Below are 22,768 nucleotides of genomic sequence, written 5' to 3' on the forward strand. Positions count from 1 at the left end.
TATAAGTAAGGCAAAATAAATCGTAACTGCATGAAGTTTTTTTTCTTCTTAAAATTTAGTGTGGCCAATCCATCTGACGTGCACATCATTTAAAAAAAATTTAGAGTACCCAATTAATTTTTTCCAATTAAGGGGCAATTTAGCGTGGCCAATCCACCTACCGTGCACATCTTTGGGTTGTGGGGATGAGACTCACGCAGACACGGTGAGAATGTGCAAACTTCACACGGACAGCGACCCAGGGCCGGGATCGAACCTGGGACCTCGGCGCCGTGAGGCTGCAGGGCTAACCCACTGCGCCACCGTGCTGCCCCTACCTGCACATCTTTGGGTTGTGGGGGTGAAACCCACGCAGACGGGGAGAATGTGCAAACTCCATACAGACAGTGGGCCGGGATCGAACCCGGGCCGTCAGCGCTATAGGCAGCAGTGTTAACCACTGCGTCACTGTGCTGCCCCAACAGCATGAAGGTTGGAACTAAATGCTCATAGAAAGTTGAAATAACTAAACATTTTTAAACTCTTCATTTGCACTGTATGGAAAGAAAAGCTTTAGTTCATGCAACAGATTGCAAATGTACTATTCACATTGACTGTCAGTTCTCAATAGAGGAGAATCTGTTTCAACCAAAAAATATGGAATAAATTTCTTATTTTGGTACCAGCTGAATTGGAAGTTTTGTAATGTTTATATAGTGGTAATTAAACAAAATGAGATTCAAATTGCAGCCTGCCTAAGATGGGTACCTGCAGGAGTTGTGATCTTGGCTGGCTTGTGGAAAGTAGTCCAGGAAAGGTTTTCTTTCCACTTTATACAGGCATGTCTCCTGGGTTGACAAGAGAATTCAGGAATTTAAAATGCTTTCGTGACGAGTATAGATATGAGAGACAATAACTGGGAAAAGAGAGCAAGATAGAAAGAGGAAGTCTTTTTCAAAATTGCCTCTTTGTCAAAATGTAAATCTGTATGTCTCTAACATTACTGATGCGAAAATCAAATGCTCTAGGGTTCTGACTCTGCACTTGGGTATCATTTGTTCAAGTATTGCGATCATTTTATAGTCATTTATATCACTATAATTTGGAATGTGATACATTGTCATGAAGCTGAGTCTAAAAACTAATTTGCAGTAAATCATCATTTGTAAGGCGGATAACAAGATGGGTTAGATATCATACACAGTTAAAGGTTAATGATCAAACTTGGAACAACAAGCTTTCCAATCTGGACAGGTGGTTTTGAAATGTCATGAGAAGAAACCAGCATATGGTTAGTCTCTGCTTTGTGTGTCGGTTAATATATAAGAAATGCTTGTACAAGGAAATAAGTAACCATAATGAGATCAACCGTAGATAAAGTTTAATCTTGGTGACTAGCGTAATAAACATGGATCAAGGGATTTATTAACTACAGTAATGAAAGATTATTGTGAAGCCAGTATTCAAGGGATTCAGGAACAGTTATGTCAGGACGCTTTACTTGAGAAGTAGCTTTCGAGATTTAAAAAAAAAAATTGACATTAGATTTTTAAGATGACTTGGGAACAGCTTTGTCATGAGGTCTTCTCTGTGACGTGTATCTTTTATGTTTGGCAGCGTGGTAGCACAGTGGTTAGCACTTGCTTCACAGCGCCAGGATCCCAGGTTCGATTCCCGGCTTGGGTCACTGTCTGCGGAGTCTGCACATTCTCCCCCTGCCTGCATGGGTTTCCTCCTGGTGCTCTGGTTTCCTCCCACGAGTCCCGAAAGATATGCTGTTAGGTGAATTGGACATTTTGAATTCTCCCTCTGTACCCGAATAGGCACGGAGTGTGGAGACTAGGGGCTTGTCACAGTAACTTCATTGCAGTGTTAATGTTGGCCTACTTGTGACAATAAAGATTATTATTATGTAGGAAAAATCTGATGAATAAAATAAAGGTGTATGGTTTTCATCAGTTCTTCAGAGGACTTGAAAGGTGGAGCTAGAAATTCAAAGCCTCCGTATCCAGTTGGGCTGATTACCTATTCTAAATGTCAATAAAGCCTGTTTCATCAAGTGTCTTGTGCTTTCTCGAAATGTATTGTGAATCGGGGAAGTAAGGGGGTTAACTGACAGTTGAATGTTAACAGGTGACCTGCTCATGATTATCCCCCCCCCCCCCCCCCCCCCCCCCCCCCCCTCTCAAAACCAGTCTACCTGCTTGGAGTTAAATACCAGGCAATAAATTAAGCGTATTGTTAAACCCCATTCAAAAAAGGTGTATTTCAGTACTGAAGTGTTTGAAGCAGTTTCTGAACAGACATAGAACTTGTAATGCATCGATGGTGTTTGAGGGGGATGTAACTGTCTTGTAGCTAATAGCTCAGAATGATGGGAATGTACTTTATGGAACTCTGTTTTGTTCAACATCCCATGGAGACTGTGATTAACATTCCAGAGGACAGCTTCACTGCAACATTATACCCAGGCTTGGAGAAAAGGTGAATACACCTCTGTGGTGGGGTGGGGGGGGGGGGGAATTCTCATGCCGCTTTTGCTTCTTCTGCCAATTACTTTGAATCTGTGCCCTCTCATTTTCGACCCTTTCACAAGTAGGAACAGTTTCACCCTATTGACTCAATCTTGACCCCTCATAATTTTTAATGCCTCCATCAATTTTTTAATTTATCTAAGCTTTTGTGGGATGGGTGCATCACTGGCAAGGCTGGTATTTGTTACCCATCCCTAATTGCCCTTGCATTGAGTGACTTGTTAAGTCATTTCAGAAGGCAGTTAAGAGTCAACCACATTGCTGTGCGTGTGGAGTCATGTGTAGGCCAGACCTGTTAAGGACAGCTGATTTTGTTTCCTAAAGGACATTAATGAAACAGGTGGGATTTTACAACAATTGATAGTTTCATGGTTACCATTATTGAAACTAGCTTTCAATTCCAATATTATTGAATTTAAATTCCACCTGCTGTTGTGGGATTTGCTGTGTACCCACAGCATTAGCCTCAGCCTCTGGATTATGATAGTTCAATGACATTACCTCTACAACGCCATCTTCCCCCATATTCCAATCTCTTCTCAAAACAGTCCTAATTTTTTCCATCAATCTCCATAACTGGAGTTCATCACTGGAACTATTCTCAATGCCGTCTGCACATCCTTCCTAAAGTGCGACACCCAGAACTTACAATACTCTGGTATTTTATACAAGTTCAATGTAACCTCTTTGTTCTTGTAATGGAATACTTCATGCTTTATTAACCACACTATCGGATCTCAAACAACGAGGAGTTAAGAGTATAGGAGGAGATACAGAACCGAGTGACATGGTGCAACGACAACAATCTGTCAGCAAAAGAGCTAAAAGCAAGTTACTGCGTATGCTGGAATCTGAAACGAAGTAAATACTGGACAACCTCAGCAGGTCTGACAGGTCTCTGTGGAGAGAAAAGTGAGCTAATGTTTCAAGGCTGGGTGTCTGTCAAAGCTACAGAGAACTGGAAATGGGATCAGATTTATACTGTACTGGGGGGGGGGGGGGGGGGGTCGTGAGGCGGTGAGGAATTAAGAATTCCAGCAGGTCCCCCTGCCATGCCAGGGTGGAGAAGTTGGTCTCCACCCTAACAGGATCTGCATTTGGGCGATCAACGAGGCGAAGGCTACATCTGCTTCCAACCCCGACTGGTCCAACACCCCGAATATGGTCTCCTGAGGGCCCGGGTCCAGTTTCACGTGCACCACTTTAGATATTACCCTAAACACCTCCTTCCAGTAACTCTCTAGCTTTGGACAGGACCAAAACATATGAACGTGGTTTGCGGGGCCTCCCCCGCAACGTTCACATCTACCCCCTCAAAGAGCCGGCTCATCCTCGCCCTTGTAAGGTGCGCTCTAGACACCACCTTCAGCTGCATCAGCCCCAACCTCGCACATGAGGTGGAGGCGTTTACCCTCCGGAGTACCTCACACCAGAACCCCTCCTCAATACCCTCTCCCAACTCTTCCTCCCACTTGCCTTGATCCCATCCAGTGGTGCCTTCTACTCCTCCAAAATAGCCCCGTAAGCCGCCGATACTACCCCTTCTACAGTCCCCCAGTCGTCAGCACCTCCTCCAGCATTGTGGAAGCCAGCTTTACTGGGAAGCTCTGTATCTCCTTTGTGGCAAAATCTCAAACCTGCATGTATCTAAATATTTCCCCCTACTGAGGTGGAGATAGTTGACAGCTCCAAAATTTCTAGGTGTGCCCATCAACAATCTGTCCTGGTCCACTCATGCCAACACTACAACCAAGAAAGCACAATGTCTATACTTCCTCAAGAAATGAAGGGACTGGGTAGCACGGTGGCGCAGCGGTTAGCACTGCTGCCTCACGGCGCCATGGTCCCAGGTTCGATCCTGGCTCTGGGTCACTGTCCTTTCATTTCATTTTTCATTTCATTTCATTTGTGGACTTTGCATGTTCTCGCTGTGTTTGTGTGGATTTCACCCCCACAACCCAAAGATGTGCAGGGTAGGAGGATTGGCCATACTAAATTGCCCCTTAATTGGAAGAAATGAATTAGGTTCTCTAAATGTATTTATTTAAAAAAAGAAAATAAAGAAATTCAGCATGTCGACATTGACTCTTACCAATTTTACAGATGCACCATAGAAAGCATCGTATCTGGCTGCATCACAGCTTGGTGTGGCAACTGCTCGGCCCCAGACCATAGTTCACTATTGTACGAAACTACGGAGTCATGAACACAGCCCAGTCCATCACGGGAGCCCGCCTCCCATCCACTGACTATGTCTAGATCTCCCGCTGCCTCGGAAAGTAGCACCATAATCCAGAATACTCACTAACAAATTCAAAAACAGCTTCTTCCCCACTGCTACCAGACTCCTGAATGACTCTCTTATGGACTGAACTTGGAGTCTGCACGTTCTCCCCGTATCTGCATAGGTTTCCTCCCACAAATCCCGAAAGACGCGCTGTTAGGACATTTGGACATTCTGAATTCTCCCTCAGTGTACCCGAACAGGCGCCGTGTGATGATTGGGTGTGGCGTGACTAGGGGCTTTTTACAGTAACTTCATTGCACTGTTAATATATGCCTACTTGTGACAAAGATTATTATTATTACCACTACACACCGTATGCTTCACCCGATGTCTATGTATTTACATTGTGTATCTATCGTATGTCCTGTTTTTAATGTGTGGTACGATCTGACTGGACTTTAAGCAGAACAATAATCTTGACTGTACCTCAGTATGTGTGACAATCCAAATCTACACTATCAATCTGTCCATCCACCTTCAATGACTTATGCACATATACACCCAGGTCCCTCTGCTCCTGCACCTCCTTTATAATCTTTGGGTACTCTAAACTTATTAAAAAAAGAAATGGCTGAAGGTAATGGATGCTCCATGTATATGAAGAAACGGCTGATGGCACTGGATACTGAAACAGCTATGTGTCCTGACAATATCCCATCAATTGTATTGAAGACTTGCGCTCCAGAACTTTTAAAAAAATATAAATTTAGAGTACCCAATTATTTTTTTTCCAATTAAGGGGCAATTTAAACACCTATCCTGCACATCTTTTTGTTTTGTGGGGGTGGAACCCACACAGACACGGGGAGAATGTGCAAGCTGCACACGGACAGCGACCCGGGGCCGGGATTGAACCAGAGTCTGCGCTGCCATGAGGCAGCAGTGCTAACCACTGTGCCATGTGCCGTCCTGTGCTCCAGAACCTGTCGTACCTCTAGCCACGCTGTTCCAGTACAGCAACACTGATATCTACCTGACAATGTTCAAAATTTCCCAGATACGTCCCATGCACAAAAGGCAGTGCAAATTCAATCTGGCCACCTACTGCCCCACAAGTCTTCTCTTGATCATCAGTAAAGTGATTGAAGGGGTCATTAACAGTGCTCTCAAGCAGCACTTACTTAGCAATACCCTGCTCACTGATGCTCAGTTTGGGTTCTACCAGGGTACTCCTGACCTCTTTACAGCTTTGGTTAAAACATGTACAAAGGGGATGAACTCCAGGCATAAGGTGCGAGGGACTGCCCCTGACATCATGGCAGCATTTGACTGAGTGTGGCATCAAGGAGGCCTAGCAAAACAGGAGCCAATGGGAATCCAGAGGAAAACACTCCCATTGCTCCATGGCACAATGTAAGATGGTTGTGGTTGTTGTAGGTCTCAGTTCTAGGACATCACAGCAGAAGTTCCTCAGCGTAGAGTCCCAGACCTAACACATCTTCAGCCGCTTCATTAATGATATTCCCTCCATTATAAGGTCAGAAGTCGGATGTTCATAGGTCATTTCACAACGTTCAGCACCATTCACATCTTCTCAGATACTGACCAGTCCATATCCAAATGCCCCAAGACTTGGACAATATCCAGGTTTGGGGTGGCAAGTAACATTCGCATCACACAAGTGCCAGGCAATGGCCACCTCCAATATGTGAGAATCTAACCATAGCCCAGTGACATGGCATTATCATTGTTGAATCCCCTACTATCAACATCCTTGGGCCAACATTGACCAGAAACTGAACTGGACTAGCCATATAAACACGGTGGCACTGTGGTTATAACAGCAGATCAGAAGTTGGGAATTCTCAAGTGTGTAACTCATTTCCTGACCCTAAAGCCTGTCCACCATCTACAAAGCACAAGTAAGGAGTGTGATGGAATATCTCCACTTGCCTGTATGAGCGTAACTCCAACAACACTCCTGAAGCTTGGCATCATTCAGGACAAAGCAGCCTGTGAATTTGGCACCCCATTGACAAACATTCACTCCCTCCACTACCAATGCACAGTGGCAGCAATTTATTCCATCTACATGATGCACTGCAGGAACTAACCAAGGCTCTTTAGACAAGCAGCTTCCAAACTCGTATGACTGCTACCAGGGGCTGGTTTAGCACAGTGGGCTAAACAGCTGGCTTGTAACGCAGAACAAGGCAACAACGCAGGTTCAATTCCCGTACCGGCCTCCCCGAACAGGGGCCCGAATGTGGCGACAAGGGGATTTTCACAGTAACTTCATTGAAGCCTACTTGTGACAATAAGCGATTATTTTATTATGAAGAAAGACAAGAGTAGCGGACACATGGGAACACCACCAGTGGCTAGTTCCCCTCCAAGCCACTCATCATCCTGCCTTGGAAATACATTGTCATTTCTTCATGGGTCGAAATCCTGGAGCAACCTCCTAACAGCACATAGAATCCCCACAATGCTGAAGGAGGCCATTTGGCCCATCAAGTCTGCACCGACCCTCTGAAAAAGCAAGCCCACTCCCCCGCCCTATCCCTCATAACTTGTACAGCTTTGGACACTAAAGGACAACTGATCAGGGCCAATTCACCTAATCTGCACATTTTTGAACACTAAGGAGCAAAATTTAGCACTGTCAACTGCCACCTAACCTCCACCTCTTGGGAGTGGGGAGAAAACCAGAGCACCCAGAGGAAACCCACGCAGCTATGGGCAGAACGTGAACACACACTCAACCAAGCCAGAATTGAACCCTAGTCCCTGGAAGGCAGCAGTGCTAACCACTTGGGCGCCATCTCCTCTTCCAGAGGAAGAACTATAGCTTCTCAAGTTCATAGAGGAAGCTGAAGTTCCTCATCTATGGAAGCATTCAGGTGAATCTCCAGTTGAGGCCTAAACATTGATAGTTGTAATCCGACATTCCATATACGAGAGAAGTTATACTCCCGTGTTCCTCCCTCAGAACCTTGGCTGTCACGTGGGACAGGAGTCGCACTCGCCTTAACGCCGCGCTCCACCCCGCCCCCACACTGGCCCCGCCCCCGACACCACACGAGCCCCGCCCCATGACGCCGAGGCCGCCCCTGCTGCCGCAGCGCACGGCCCTGACGCAGCAATATCCGGCCCCGCCCCCCCGACGTCACACCGCACCACCCCTGGCGCCACAGCGCTCTGCCCCAACCCCAAAAACCACATGGGCCCCGCCCATGACGACGCGGCCGCCATTGGCGCCGCAGCGCTCGGTCCCGCAGACGCCCGCCAAGCTCTGACGCTGGCCTCCCATGGACGTCGCAGCGCTCCGAGCCGGCCCCCGAACGTCGCACTCTGGCCCCGCCCCAGGACGTCGCGCTCGCCCCTGACGCCGCAGCGCCTGGCCCCGCCCTCCCCCAGACGCCACGCGCGGCCCCGACAGGGTGGGACAGGCGGAAGTGCTGAGACTGACAGACTCAGTTTATCCTCAGGGCGAGCTCGGTTACCGTTGCTAAAATGCCGGTAGGTTTCTCGAATGATCGCTTTCCCTTCACCGTTGTGTGTGGCAGCGGATTTTTAACTCTCGCTGAATGGATGTTAGTTTGTGGCAGTGAACTGGAAAATAAATGGTAGAATGGGATGTGAGCAATCAGGAAGTAGGCCAATTAGGCCTACCCAAGATTAGAATTTTAAAAAAAACTTCTGAATCCCCTCCAAAAAAAGTGGTTGGGGGAAACTATACACATAGCCACCTTTAGCCTAATGAAAATGAACGATTTGAACTCGAAACTTAATCCAATGATGACCTTCACTGAGCACCCTGCAACCATTTTACTGAAAGTTGTGGTCAGATGTGCTGACCGTAACCATCTACAAAGAAGAAAGTCTTTAATTTGTGATTGTTGTTTAACATGAACGTCCCAGTTCATGGGCTGCACGGTAGCATAGTGGTTAGCACTGTTGCTTCACAGCTCCAGGGTCCCAGGTTCGATTCCTGGCTTGGGTCACTGTCTGTGCGGAGTCTGCACGTCCTCCCCGTATCTGCGTGGGTTTCCTCCGGTTGCTCCCACAGTCCAAAGATGTGCAGGTTAGGTGGATTGGCCATGATAAATTGCCCTTAGTGTTCAAAATTGCCCTTAGTGTTGGGTGGGGTTACTGGGTTATGGGGATAGGGTGGAGGTGTGGGCTTGGGTAGGGTGCTCTTTCCAAGAGCTGGTGCAGACTTGATGGCCCCCTTCTGCACTGTAAATTCTATGATTCCAGTTGAGACTGAACAATAAAAAAGGAGAGCATTTCTAATTGTGCTTTATTTCTCTCTCAGGCTTATCATTCCACCCTTATGGACGGTGATGTAAAACTGATTGGAAATATGGCATTATTGCCACTTAAAACCCAATTTAAAGGACCTGCTCCCAAAGAAAGTAAGTTTTGAGATTTATTTTTTGTTAGGCTATTTGATAGTTGTGTCCCTTTATATTGTTTAGTATAAATATTCTTTTTGTCATTTAAACCTGTTGAAAGTTGTAGAACGAGTTTTCAAGCAAATCTTGGTGCCTGGAAGCTAGGTAATGCACATTAATTTACAAACTGACATGACTGACCAGAGCACTGTTGTTATGCTAGAAACTGCTGACTAGCCACAGGAGGGGCTACCGTGATACTGATGCACAACATACCACATACACGACACAGCTTGCACACAATGCAAGAAATGTACTTTACATTGGTATATTTATTTTATCTCATCTACCACCATTCAGTAACTGAAGTAATAAAGGAGTCTCAAAAATCAAAAACACTGCTCTTTTTGTAATTTTTAACAACAAATGCACAGAAAAGTTGTACTGTGTGAATAAGAGTATTGAGATCTCATGTCCAATGGCAGTGCCCACCATTTTCTGATCAGAAATATAGTTTGTCTTAACTGGATTCTTAATTAGTCATGTGACTAGTGGCTAATATATTGAATATAATACAGATAGTCATCCGACAACTCTGGTGCAATAAATTCCCTTCCCACAGAGTGAATCTCAGCTAGGTTCTCTGGAGAGATGTGGAGATCAAAAAATTGTAATATTTTTGATAAACTGTAACACAAGTCACCTTTTGATACTCTTTGGCCTGGAATTGTGTTCAAGTGCTATTGGCAGAGGTCTGGTTGTAGGTTGTTAATGTATGAATTAGGAGAAGTAGTAGGTCTTTTGGCCCCATGAGCCTGCTCTGCCATTCAATAAGATCATGGCTGATCTATTTGTGGTCCCAACTGCACATTCCCACCCATCCCGATAACGTTTCATACCTATCTTCTTCCTGGGTAGAAGAAATTGGAGAGATTAGAGGGAGTGTTTGGGGAAAGTGCAATTATGCTTTCTGGTATCACTAGGAAGACTAAGTGGCAGATATGAGGCTGAACTAGCTTAAGGGGGTTCTGTTTTTGTGCCATTCCCCTGGTGGACAACCAAGGAGTGCCTCTATCAGCCTCTGGATGTCACCACATTCTCAATCAAATGTAATGTGTGTTAAAATTGAGCAGTTTGCAACAGTTAATAGCAGAAGAAAAATAGCTGTTAACTAGGAACAGTTAAACTGCGGAGACCAGACTACAACTCCTAGTTTGATGTGATCTCTTCAACTTGAGAGTTCTCCAAGAAGACCAGCTTTTTTTCATTGAAATGTGCTTGCCTGTGGAAGAGAGCTAATTGGCAATTGAAATGTCTTCCTGGACCGGTCAAGTAGGGAATAATATCTGTCATCCTTCCCTGATCTGGTCTACATGTGACTCCAGATCCACAGCAATGTGGTTGACTCAGGGATGGGAAATAAATGCTGACCCAGCCAGCAACGCCCCGTCCCATGACCAAAAAACAGATATTTGTGGAACCATAATTAAGAGTTATAGGCTGATTGAGGAGGGCAAAATTGAGATATTAATTTGTTACTGTGTTTTAAGGATTTGTATGTGATTTGATCACCAATAATTATTTCTTCCAGCCAAAGACTCTGATGTAATTGATGAAGCAATCTACTATTTTAAGGCAAATGTTTTCTTCAAAAACTATGAAATAAAGGTAACTTTTTGATATTTGTCAAATTTTAAGAATCTTTAAAAAAAAACTGAATAATGTATCCTATGGTTTGCATCGAAGAGACTAATGCATTGCAGAGAGTATAACTCAGATCATTTTGGCATAAAATAGTGGAATATGGGTTTGCACCTGTTGTGAGTCAGTTGCTGATACAGTATTAGCTGTACCACTATGTTCAGATGTCATAAACTGTCCCAAGAAGCAGGGAGACTAGAGGAAGAGTCACTATTTGACATCTTGGGCACATAATAACTAATCCATGAGTTGCATTGATGCATACTTCAGAGCAGATTCTCCATCTACCTTCTAGTATGTGGGTCAAAAAAGCAAGAAAAATATTTTTCAAAAAGAAACACTGATTACAAGCCTGTTAAATTTAGCAATATAGAACCATAATGTGGTGAAGCTAGTAATTTTTTAGAGGGAGTCTATCTCCATTATTCTCCAAAATAAACTTAAAAAATTGTTATTTTGTTCAGATTTTGTATGCTGATGAGTCATCCTATGGGTTTAGCTAGCAGACATTATTTTATATTCTTAGATACTTTCATCTTAAAATGAGTACGGATAGAGTGGCACAGTGGTTAACACCGTTGCCTCACGGCGCCGAGGACCCCGGCCTGGACCCTAGCCCAGGGTCACTGTCCGTGTGGAGTTTGGACATTCTCCCCGTGTCTGCCTGGGTTTCACCCCCACAACCCAAAGATGTGCAGGGTAGGTGGATTGGCCATGCTAAATTACCCCTTAATTGGAAATTTAAAAAGAAAATGAGTACTAGATACTCGAGTCATTTTTTAATTGCACCACTAGCAGCTGCAGCTTGTGTTTGAATGGGAATTATTTTTAAAAATAGGATTGCTCTACTGCTCTCCCACCATAAAGCTGTTGAGGCTTGGTCCATTGAAAACATCAACATTGGAGCTGATGAGATTTTTGTTCGGCAGGGAATAAGGGTTACATAAGCAAGATGGTTAGATGGAATTGAGCTGTGATCTAATTTAATAATGGAACAAGTTCATGGGACTGAATGACCAAATCCTGTTCTTATGTTTCAGCGTTTTAATGCTGTATGTCAAAATGTTCAACTAACAAGCATTTTTTGTTGCAGAATGAAGCTGACAGAACCTTGATTTATATCACCCTCTATATCACTGAATGCCTCAAAAAATTACAAAAGGTAGGGAAAAGTGCTGACACACAAACTTTTTCTTGCCTTGCTTTTATTGGCTGTGACAGTTTGCAACCAGACTACTCCAGGCTTGCAGTGCCGCATGAGTCAGTTCCATGCAACAGATGTGTGATCTGAATAATTTGCTTCATAGTTGGAGCAAGGAAGTGATTTCAGTCAGGCGGAATGGTGGTTAGAATGTTTCTGTTACGCTTGGCGTTTGCATGAAAAATAATTACAAATGTAGTCAAAAAATAAAAGAAACCCAAGAACTAATTTGCAGTGAGAATGCTACAGCTATTTTGCATATGGTGAGTTGTGAGCTATTCAGCAGCTTTGTTTCATAAAATGGTTTGCGCTTCACCCCTTGTGTGCTTCAGCATTATTTTGGGATGTGAGTGAGCTTTTTTCATTTTGATTGTTTTATTTTACACAGTGCAACTCCAAAAATCAAGGAGAGAAGGAAATGTACACCTTGGGGATAACTAATTTTCCCATTCCTGGAGAGCCGGGCTTTCCCCTCAATGCCATGTATGCAAAGCCTGGACACAAGCAAGAAGATGGTATGAAGAAGCAGCATTATTAGAATTAATAAAGTTGATTATGAATGGACAGAAAAATATGTATATTTAGCCGGAGTATTTTAACTACCTACATTTTTGTTTCAAATACAATTCACAGATGCCTCATTGTGCCTCAGTAACACATCAATTTTATGTTGATTAAGCTTAATTCTACATGATTCCCAAATGTTTACGGCATTGAAATTAAAGTTAAGATTTTTGTTTGAGGCACCTTTTTTTTTTGGGCGCCTTGGTTTAATTTCTGGATTCATGTCCTTATTACTTAACTTGAAGTGATTATCTCTGAGAAAAAGGCTTCTAGAAATTTGTCAGAAACGACTCTGAAGCTGGCCAGAGATGGAGGAATAAGGTTTGTAACAACTCTTGTTGTAATTTTTCTCTGTCCTTTGGGGAAGTGTATCTTTTCACTATGACTGTGGATCTGTGTGACTAAGGATGGGCAATCGGTACTTTGGGGACTAGTGTCTCTCCACTACATTGTACATAACATTGATAGCTTAGTGTGCTAATCTATTGTTTTAAAATATAAATTTAGATTACCCAATTTTTTTTTTTCAAATTGAGGTGCAATTTAGCGTGGCCAAACCATCTAGCCTGCACATCTTTGGGTTCTGGGGGTAAGACCCACACAAATATGGGGATAATGTGCAAACTCCACACGGACAGTGACCCGGGGCCGGGGTCGAACCTGATCCTCAGTCTGTGAGGCAGCAGTGCTAACCACTGCATCACGTGCCGCCCTTTTTTTTTGCACAATATACAAGTGAGTTTACATTCTGTGAATTCAATGTATGTCCTTGCATGTAACCTAATTTTTTGCAAAAAACAAATTCTCCTAACTTTGAGGGACTCGTGCATTTTGATCAAACGGAGCTGAGGTGTCTAATTATTGTATTTCACATTGAGATTTGGCTGTTGAATATCATTTGTAATGTATGTCCTGAGAATTTATTGTTCATCGTATAAATTATGGCTACCTTTTCAGAGATGATGAGGGGTTATTTGCAGCAGATCAGGCAAGAGACTGGACTGAGACTTTGTGAAAAGGTGTTTGATCAACAGACTGATAAGCCCAGCAAGGTAAGAAGCTGTAGTTTTGGCTTTAAATGATGATTGTCGCTTCTCCTGAACAACTTTCACAAAAACGTTTCACCACAGATGATGATTTTAAAGGACTGGATGGAATCCCAGGGTTTTAGATTGTTTTCCAGAAGAAAACTGATGGGAGGTGTGTAAGAGTAGGCCAAATATGCCAATTATGTTCTACTGCCTGGACATTACTATGGTAATACAGTACAATACGGGGTTCTATTGTATTTGGCTCAAATGCGACTGGGACATATATATCTCTTCATGTTGTCCTAAGAGTAGGGTGCCACTAAAACAAAATGTGCTGTTCGGTTCAGTCAATTAAAACCACATACGAGTATCTAGGTGATTTCATTCTCATTGTTGATGAGATAAACTATGTTTTATAATGCCCACCAATGGCGGAAAGCAACATAATAGGGCAAGATAGTTTTAGACTGGATTATGGTGCCATCTAATAATATTGCTGTGCTTCCCAAATTCAGACTTAAAAAAAAAAAAAATTTTATTCAACTTTTTCAATTTTATACATAACAATATCTAACAGATAATAACAAACTCGACCCCCCCTCTCCAAAAAAACAAAGCCAATCAGAAATCCCAGCAATTCCCAGTTCCCGCCTCTCCCCTACTCCTCCCTAACAACTGACCAGCTCTTCAAAGCGCAAAATAAACAGCTGCCATCTTCGGTAGATCCCTTCAATTGCACCCCTCATGGTGCACTTAACTTTCTCGTGATACAAAATATCCATGATATCCCTCAGCCACACTGAGTCGCTGGGTGGAGAAGCTGACCTCAACCCAACAGCACCCGCTTTCGAGCAATCAGCGAGGCGAAGGCCAGAACATCAGCACCTGCCCTATTCTGCAACTCTGGCTGGTCTGATACCCCGAATATGGCCCTGAGGGGACAATTCGGCCCCCACCAACAAGCCTGGACTTGCAGAGGCCTACCGACTGAACTGGCTTGGGACAATTCACACCTCTTTAACCTGGAGTTACCTCTCTCTCTGCATCTTTGATGATTTGATTGCCTGCAGGTGCTCGCATTCCGGGGCATCTCTGACTGTGTCTATATAAACATTTCTGGAACAAGCCTTTCCATTCACCTGAAGAAGGAGCCGTGCTCCGAAAGCTCGTGTTTGAAACAAACCTGTTGGACTTTAACCTGGTGTTGTAAGACCTCTTACTGAGGGGACAAGGCATCAGTTCAATTTGTAGGATTGCCGACATGGTGCCACAGAAGGAGACACAGAACCCCACAAGCTTAGGACATGACCAGAACATGTGTATATGGTTAGCCAGGCCCCTCCCGCATTGCTCGCACATCCCTCACTCCTGCAAACAGCCTAATCATCCTGGATTTGGTCAAATGGGCCCTATGCACTACCGTCAACTGTATCAGCCCTAGCCTCACACATGATAACATTGCACTCCCCCTACACCGAATTTCACACCACAACCCATCCTCCAGCTAGGACCCCAACTCCTCCTCCCACTTGGCCTTAACCTCCTCCAATGATACTGCCTCCTTCACTATAAGCCTCCCATAAAGCTCCGAGGTACTCCCCTCCTCCGTCCCTGCCAGTGACAAAACGGGGCGGCATGGTAGCGCAGTGGTTAGCACTGCTGCTTCACTGCTCTAGGGACCCGGTTTCAATTCTGGCCTCGGATGACTGTGTGGAGTTTGCACTTTCTCCCTCTATCTGTGTGGGTTTCCTCCGGGTGCTTCGGTTTCCTCCCACAGTCCAAAGATATGCAGGTTAGATGGATTGGCCATGCTAAATTGCCCCTCAGTGTCAAAAAGATTAGGTTGGGTTACTGGGTTTATGGGGATAGGATGGTGGTGTGGGCTTTTCAAGGGCCGGTGCAGACATGATGGGCCAAATGGCCTGCACTGTAAATTCTACGATTCTATGAAAAACCTCTCCAGCAACGCGGAAGGGTGCACCACTGCGAACATTGGAAAGATTTTTCTGGTAACTCCTCAAAATTTGCAAATCAGCCCACCGAAAACAAATCCTTCATCACAGCATCCCCCTTGTCCTCTCATCCCCTAAACCTAAGGTCTACCCTCGCCGGCTTGAACATGTGGTTTGCACAAACCGGCACTGACTTCAATACCGCCCCCATTTGAAGTGCTGCCAAAACTGTCTCCATATCTTCAGTGTGGAGGCCACCATTGGATTTCCTGAGTACTTCCCCAGAGAAAAAGGTAGAGAAGCCGTCACCAACACCCTTAGCCTGACCCCCTACATCTCCATCCATAAAGCCTCCGGATTCCCACACCAAACCAGCACTCTTTGCCTCCCAATAATAATATATCAGACTTAGCAGCACCATGCATCCCAACTGCCGATCCCTCTGAACCACTGTCTTCCTAATCCTGGCTAATTTTACCACCCAAATGAACGTCAAAAATCAATCTTGCCACTGCCCCAAAATGGATTTTTGTAAAAAAAAAACCAACAAACACTCTAAGTCTGCTTTCACCCTGTGCACCAGGCTTGTAAAACTCAATTACCAAAGCTGGGCCCAATCCAGGGCCACCTGCACCTGGAAATATCTAAAATGGGAACCTCTAAGACAAACGGCAACACTCCCAGATTGACCCCTCCCCTCCCTGGCTGAGTGTACCAATTCAATTTATATCCCGCAAAAAGCCCCAAATCGCTTCAGCAGTGCCATGATATGACCCATTGTGGGGATTGGACCCGTTACATATAAAAGATCATCAGTGTACAAGGACACTGTGTTCAAACCCCCCTCCCCCCACTATCTCTCTTCACCTATCCAACTCACTCAAGACAATGGCCAACAGCTCAGTTGCCAATGCAAACAAGAGTGGGGGGTCAAAGGGCACCTCTGCCTTCCCTGTGCAACTGAAAATATCCTGAGCTCACATCATCCTTAGGTGCCTTATATAATATCAAACCCACACCACAACCTTAGACCCTATCCCAAACCGTTCCAGCATTGCAAACAATTATCCCCATTCACCCTATCAAAGGCCTTCTCAGCATCCAATGCCACAATGAGCTCCTCCTGCCGGGGATAATACCACATTCAAAAGCTGCCTTGCATTAGACGACAAGCACCTGCCTTTCACATATCCCATCTGGTCTTCCCCAATAACTGCGGGAGACACCCCTCCAACCTTAGCCAAACTCTTAGCATTTACATTTAATAGTGAAATCAGGCAGTACGACCCACGCTCCACCAGGTCCTTATCCTTCTTTAGCAGATTCAAAATGGGCGCTTGCATCATTGTCCTAGGAAGAAACTCTTGAGCCACCGAGTCCTCAAATATCTCCACCAGCAGCGGCACCAGTCGCTCAGCAAATGTTTAATAAAACCACCAGGAAATCATCCGGCCCCGGCGCTTTACCCATCTGCATTTGCCCAATTGCTGTTCTGCCCTCTACCGCCCAGCGGTCCCTTCATCCCTTCCCAATCCTCCTTCACCATCTTGGGACACTCCAAACCCTCCAAAACCCACAACATATCCGACTCTTCCTCCGGCGGCTCCAACCTAGAAAAGTCTTATAGAACGCCTTGAACGCCCATCAACTTTATGCAACGCTGACATTAACCTACCACCCGAGTCCTGAATCCGCACAATCTCCCGGGAAGCTGCCTGCAGTCTCAACTGACCAGTCAAAAAGCCTACTGGCCTCCTCATATTCGGATACTACTCCCGTTGAGTGCCGCACTGCCCTCTCAGTGGATATCAGATCAAATTGCATCTGCAATTTCTTTCTACTAGCCAGAAGCTCTGGTGTTAGGTCATTTGAATATCTGCCATCCACCTCCAGAATCACGTCCACCAACCACTGGTGCTCCTCTCTTGTCTCCCTATCTGTGTGACCTTGTATGAAATTATCTCCCCTCATATCAGGGTCTCCCATAGTACCGTGGGCAACATCCCATTCTTGTTGGACCCTGCATGTTCATCAATCACTGGTGGCACAGTGGTTAGCACTGCTGCCTCATGACGCCAAGGACCTGGGTTTGATCTGGCCTGGGTCACTGTCCGTATGGAGTTTGCAGATTCCCCTGTATCTGCGTGGGTCTCACCACCACAACCCAAAGATGTGCTGGATAGATGGATTGGCCACACTAAATTGCCCCTTAATTGGAAAAAAAAGAATTCGGTACTCTAAATTAAAAAAAAAAGAAAACAAAAATATTCATCAATCACCCAAGCCACCTTCAAACAAAATCCCAAATCTGCTAACAGCTCTGCATCCAAACTCCACACCGGCCGGTCGGCCAGCCCCATCTCCAAAACCACATCCACCGGGTGTGGAGCATTATCTGATCGATCCAACTTGGGGCTCAAAACACAGTTCAGTTCTCTCTCTCTCTCTCCCCCCCCCCCCCCCCCCCAAACACATCAACTGGTGCGTATCGCAACAAACATCCTCTTGAACTCCATGTCATTCCAATTTAGGGCATTCAAGCGCACAATGTTCCCGAAACTATGACGTACCTGCCGCCCTGGTCTGCTACCACCACCTCCACCTGGAACCAAACTCTTTTATTAATAAGTATCGTCTTCCCCTGGGCCCTGCTATCAAACTCCAACTGGAACAAAAGGAACAACTGGCTTACCCAACTCTTACGGATCCAAACATGGTCCCTTACCCGCAGGTGGGTCTCCTGCAAAAGCACCACATCGGTCCTCACTTTTCAAATGAGAGAAAACTCTTGCACGTTTCACTGAGCCCCATAAATCCTGCACATTCCACGTAACAAATTGAATCGGGAGTCTCTTCTCCCCCCCCCCCCCCCTTCTCCCTTGATCCCACTCAAGATGGCCGCCTGCCCCACCCCACAGATTCAGACTAGTTTATTAGCACCTACCTTTTTCCCCCAAGTGTGTGGCCGTGAATAATGTATAATATGTAACCATAGAGTAGTAACTACCCATGATATAGCTCCACTTGCCCCCTCAGCAGCAGTTTATTAATTTACTTTTACCTCAGGTTTTCAGCTTTTTCTTGGAAGATATTTACCGACTTGCATTGGATTATTTTGTAGTTACTGTGTGTGATGATATGGTAACTGATTTCTCTGGTGATTGTGTTTATTTTTAACAGGAGACTTCTGTTTCCTGAATCCATGGGTACTCAAAACTAAACTGTTTCTGTAGTAATGTGTGAGTGAAGATCTTTGAGAAAAGTGGTCTAAAAGAACCAGTGGGAAAGTTGGGAAAAATAATTTCTCATGTTAATTTAGTAGAGCATAAGATAATAAACTTAAATATTGTATTTCTATTTCTAATGATTAATTCTACAACTATACAGGGTATTGGTGAGACCACACCTAGAGTACTGCATACACTTTTGGCCTCCTTATTTAAAGAAGGATATACTTGCAATGGAGGCAGTTCAGAGAAGGTTCGCTCAGTTGATTCCTAAGGTGAAGGAGTTGTCTTATGAGAAAAAGTTGAGCAGGTTGGGACTATGCTCATGGGAGAAGAATGAGAGGTGACCTTATTAAAACATAAATTCTGAGGGGGCTTAACATAGATTCTGAGGCCTGGGTCAACGATATGGTGGGGTTTATTAAATTGGAGGGGGTGAAATTTGCCCTAAGAGGGTCAGTGCAGGAGTTTTTCAGGAGATGGCAACCATTTCTAGATCTCCTGGCAGAACGGTAACGGTAAAAACAAAAGGTCAGCAGCAGCAGCAACCCTGGGGGGGGGGGGGGGTTTGTCTCTTTGTTTTTGTTTTGGGTTGAATATCTGTTTTCTACCAATGACGGGTGTTAATTTATTGTTTCCCTTTTGTATTTACGGCGGGGGGGGATTCTGTTTTTTTTTTGTTCTTAGAATTTTCTGTTATTGTTTTCTTTTTTGTGAAAATTTGAATAAAAATTATTTAAAAAAAAAAACATAGATTCTGAGAGGATGTTTTTCTCATCGGGGAATTTAGAACTATGGGGTAGTTTCAAACTGGGGGGTCTCGTGTTGTAGATGGAGATGAGGAATTTCAGCAGAGGGATATTAATCTTTGGAATTCACTTCCTTGGCAAGCAGTGGAGGCTCCGGGATCGAATATATGCAAGTTTGACAGATTTTTTTTTTATCTACGAGAGTCAAAGGTTCTGGGGAAGGCACAGAAGTGGAGTTAAGGCCACAGTCAGATCAGCTGTGCCAAAGGGTCATCTAGACTCGAAACATTAGCTCTTTTCTCTCCCTACAGATGCTGCCAGACCTGCTGAGATTTTCCAGCATTTTTTCTTTGGTTTCTGCTGGGACAAAGCAAGCTCAAGGGGCCAAATGGCTTTCTCCTCCCATTCCTATGTCAAATTATTTTGTTTGGAAAGTTTGATGTCTTCCAGATATACCATTCAGAAACAATTATTAGTGCTCCTGATTCTTTGAGATTTATTTGATTTTTGATGTATTTAGTGCTGATCATGACATTCCATTTGTGGAATAAAATGACTAATACGATGCAAGGTAATGTGTTTTTCCTGTCATTATCTGTGGGACTTAACAAGGGAAGAGCAACATCTGCATCAAAGTGAGCAGTTTTATTTTCTTATGCATTTAAAAGAAAATCTCTTTTCATAAAAGCAACTTAGTGCGGATGCTGAAATCTGAAACAAAAACAGAAAATACTGGACAATCTTAGCAGGTCTGACAGCATCTGTGGAGAGAGAAGGGAGCTATTGTTTCGAGTGACAGCTCTTTTCATGCTGTGGACATGCATATGCAGGAGTGGGTTAAGACATTCCAAACTTATTTTGTGTCTTATGATGAAAAATATCCTTTTGTTTTCCAACTCCTGGTGTAGATGTATCTGGGTTAAAGGGCATTGTAACTGCCACCAAAGCCCATTGTTACTCTTTTAAATTCTGTTTTTATATTTTATGTATTATTCAAGGAAAATAGTTATCTGCATTGTTCCCAAAATCTCCTGTACTATCCAGTCCACAAGCTGTTGTCTCCATTTTCTACCATCAGCCTTCTAAAGACTTACTTGGTGGTACAGTACCACTTTTTTTTCTCTTTAAGTGTCCATTACTTTTGTATGTTTATTCAGCAGACACCGTTTTCACCAACAGAAGTTGTATTTAATTTGGTGTCTCTGTATTTCTCAAACCCCAAGCTCAACAATAATGTGGAGTTCTTCTTCCAGCATCTGTGCATCTTTTTGGTCAAGATTCATCCTTCCTCTGAATTTAATCCCGTTTTTTCAACCTTCTCTATCCTCATGCATTTTCTAGCGGGGAATTGAACCTGGGAGGATGATGAGAGGTGACTTAATAGAGGTTTATAAGATGACGAAGGGGATAGAGTGGGCGTTCAGAGACTATTTCCTCGGGTGGATGTAGCTGTTACAAGGGGGCATAACTATAAGGTTCGGGGTGGGAGTTATAGGAGGGATATCCGAGGTAGGTTCTTTACTCAGAGAGTGGTTAGGGTGCGGAATGGACCCTGCTGTGATAGTGGATTCGGACACTTTAGGAACTTTCAAGCGATAGACACATGGAGCACACCAGGATGACAGGGAATGGGATAGCTTGATCTTGGTTTCGGACAATGCTCGGCACAACATCGAGGGCTGAAGGTCCTGTTCTGTGCTGTACTGTTACAAAAAAAACAACTCATTAGGTGTTTGGAATTCAAATCTGTTTTGACACTTCATCTTCCAGCTTTCAGCGAATTGGGTTGGCTGAGGGATACAAATCCTATCAGAAGTATAACAAAGGAGGTGGACTGACACTGTTTTCTTTTCCCAAATTGAGGACTAATTTAGGTAGTGTTAGATGGATTAACAAAGGAGCTGACTGGCGCGGTTTTCTTTTCCCAATTTAAGGACTAATTTAGGTAGTGTTAGAATGAAGAATTAAAATTGTCATATACCATAAGAAATTATTTCTCAATTGGGCTTTAACATGGTCAGTTTTTTCTCAAAATGAAACATCCACCAAGTCTACCTGATCCCATTTGTTATATCACTTTTCTGTCCAATTTTAAGAGGCGCATCAATGCAATCATGGCATCAACTGTATACTTTCTGGAGGAGTACATAACCTAGATTTCTAGTTTTTTTTAAAATGGGACTTGTGATGGTAGAAAATACTCTTAGGTTGACCCTCTCCTATTCATGATTGCAGGTGCTGTAATTTTAAACGACAGACTGGCAGATCAGAGGTTCTTAATATAGTGTTTGTTTTGTCTTTCTAGTGGTGGATATGCTTTATAAAGAAGCAGTTCATGAACAAGAGCCTGTCAGCGCCAGGACATTAATATCATCACAAAACATACTAAAATGATATGTGCAACAAGTGAGAAACATCATACAGGCATGTCATGCAGCAAGATGTACAAAGTTTTTTGCCTTGTTTCGTATGATTTTATACTGGGTTCGGATGTAATAAAAGGTAGTGTCATTCTGAAGAGCATTTTTTAAAAAGGTGAAGAATATTAACTGCTTGGCATAATATAATTTCAGTTTTTCTCCTAATACAATTGTTTAATGGGTTCGTAAATATGTTTGGTGCCTCAATGGTTTTCAATAGAGAAGCACATAAAGTAAGCCTGCTGTTCATATTTCAAAATTGTACCCCAACTCTTGGTTACTGCTCTCATCAGATTGCATGTAATGTGTCAGGCATTGGTATATACTCATCTGTTGCTGCTTGTACAACCATATTAGTATTAAGAATAACGTGTTGGTATTTCTCTCCTGTAACTGGTATTAGAATACTAGCATATGTAACCAGTTGTAGTTTATTCAGGATTAATTTTCTGCTGTTTAACACAATTTTCTAAGCTGTATGAAACTAAGAGTTAATTGGAACTTTGATTACCAAGCTTAGCTAACTTTCCATGTTTGATGATTCTTTTCTTTTTAAGAAGGACAAAATATCAGACATCATAGGCCTAAATGTAGTCATTCGTGAAATGGCAGTTGCGGTCAGACATCAGGAATTTTCAGTAAACATAATTTTAATACTTCAACATATAAATAACTCAATTCCTGATTTAAACTAGTGATGTAAAGAATTGAATACATTCATTTTATGTTGTAACTGCTGTGCGGCAATAATATCACATAATAAACAGTTGTATGCTACAGAAA

General features: G+C 43.7%; 1 protein-coding gene across 1 annotated transcript; it reads left to right on the top strand.

The window, feature by feature from the left end:
- The first annotated feature begins 8,108 nt into the window (after positions 1-8,108).
- arpc3 (actin related protein 2/3 complex, subunit 3) lies at positions 8,109-22,764 on the top strand. Its single transcript, XM_038789103.1, has 7 exons — positions 8,109-8,262; positions 9,062-9,161; positions 10,732-10,808; positions 11,935-12,003; positions 12,431-12,557; positions 13,564-13,658; positions 21,871-22,764. Exons 1-7 carry the CDS (start codon positions 8,257-8,259, stop codon positions 21,931-21,933), a joined length of 537 nt encoding a protein of 178 aa, XP_038645031.1. The 5' UTR covers positions 8,109-8,256; the 3' UTR covers positions 21,934-22,764.
- Positions 22,765-22,768: the final 4 nt, after the last annotated feature.

This window comes from Scyliorhinus canicula, chromosome 1, assembly GCF_902713615.1.
Source record: "Scyliorhinus canicula chromosome 1, sScyCan1.1, whole genome shotgun sequence".
Taxonomy (NCBI): Eukaryota; Metazoa; Chordata; class Chondrichthyes; order Carcharhiniformes; family Scyliorhinidae; genus Scyliorhinus; species Scyliorhinus canicula.

Bases quoted from the DNA above. Each gene is read 5' to 3' on its own strand.
- arpc3 (XM_038789103.1), top strand. The intron at 9,162-10,731 runs GTAAGTTTTGAG...TATTTCTTCCAG, and splicing joins AGGACCTGCTCCCAAAGAAA to CCAAAGACTCTGATGTAATT. The intron at 13,659-21,870 runs GTAAGAAGCTGT...TTGTCTTTCTAG, and splicing joins AGACTGATAAGCCCAGCAAG to TGGTGGATATGCTTTATAAA.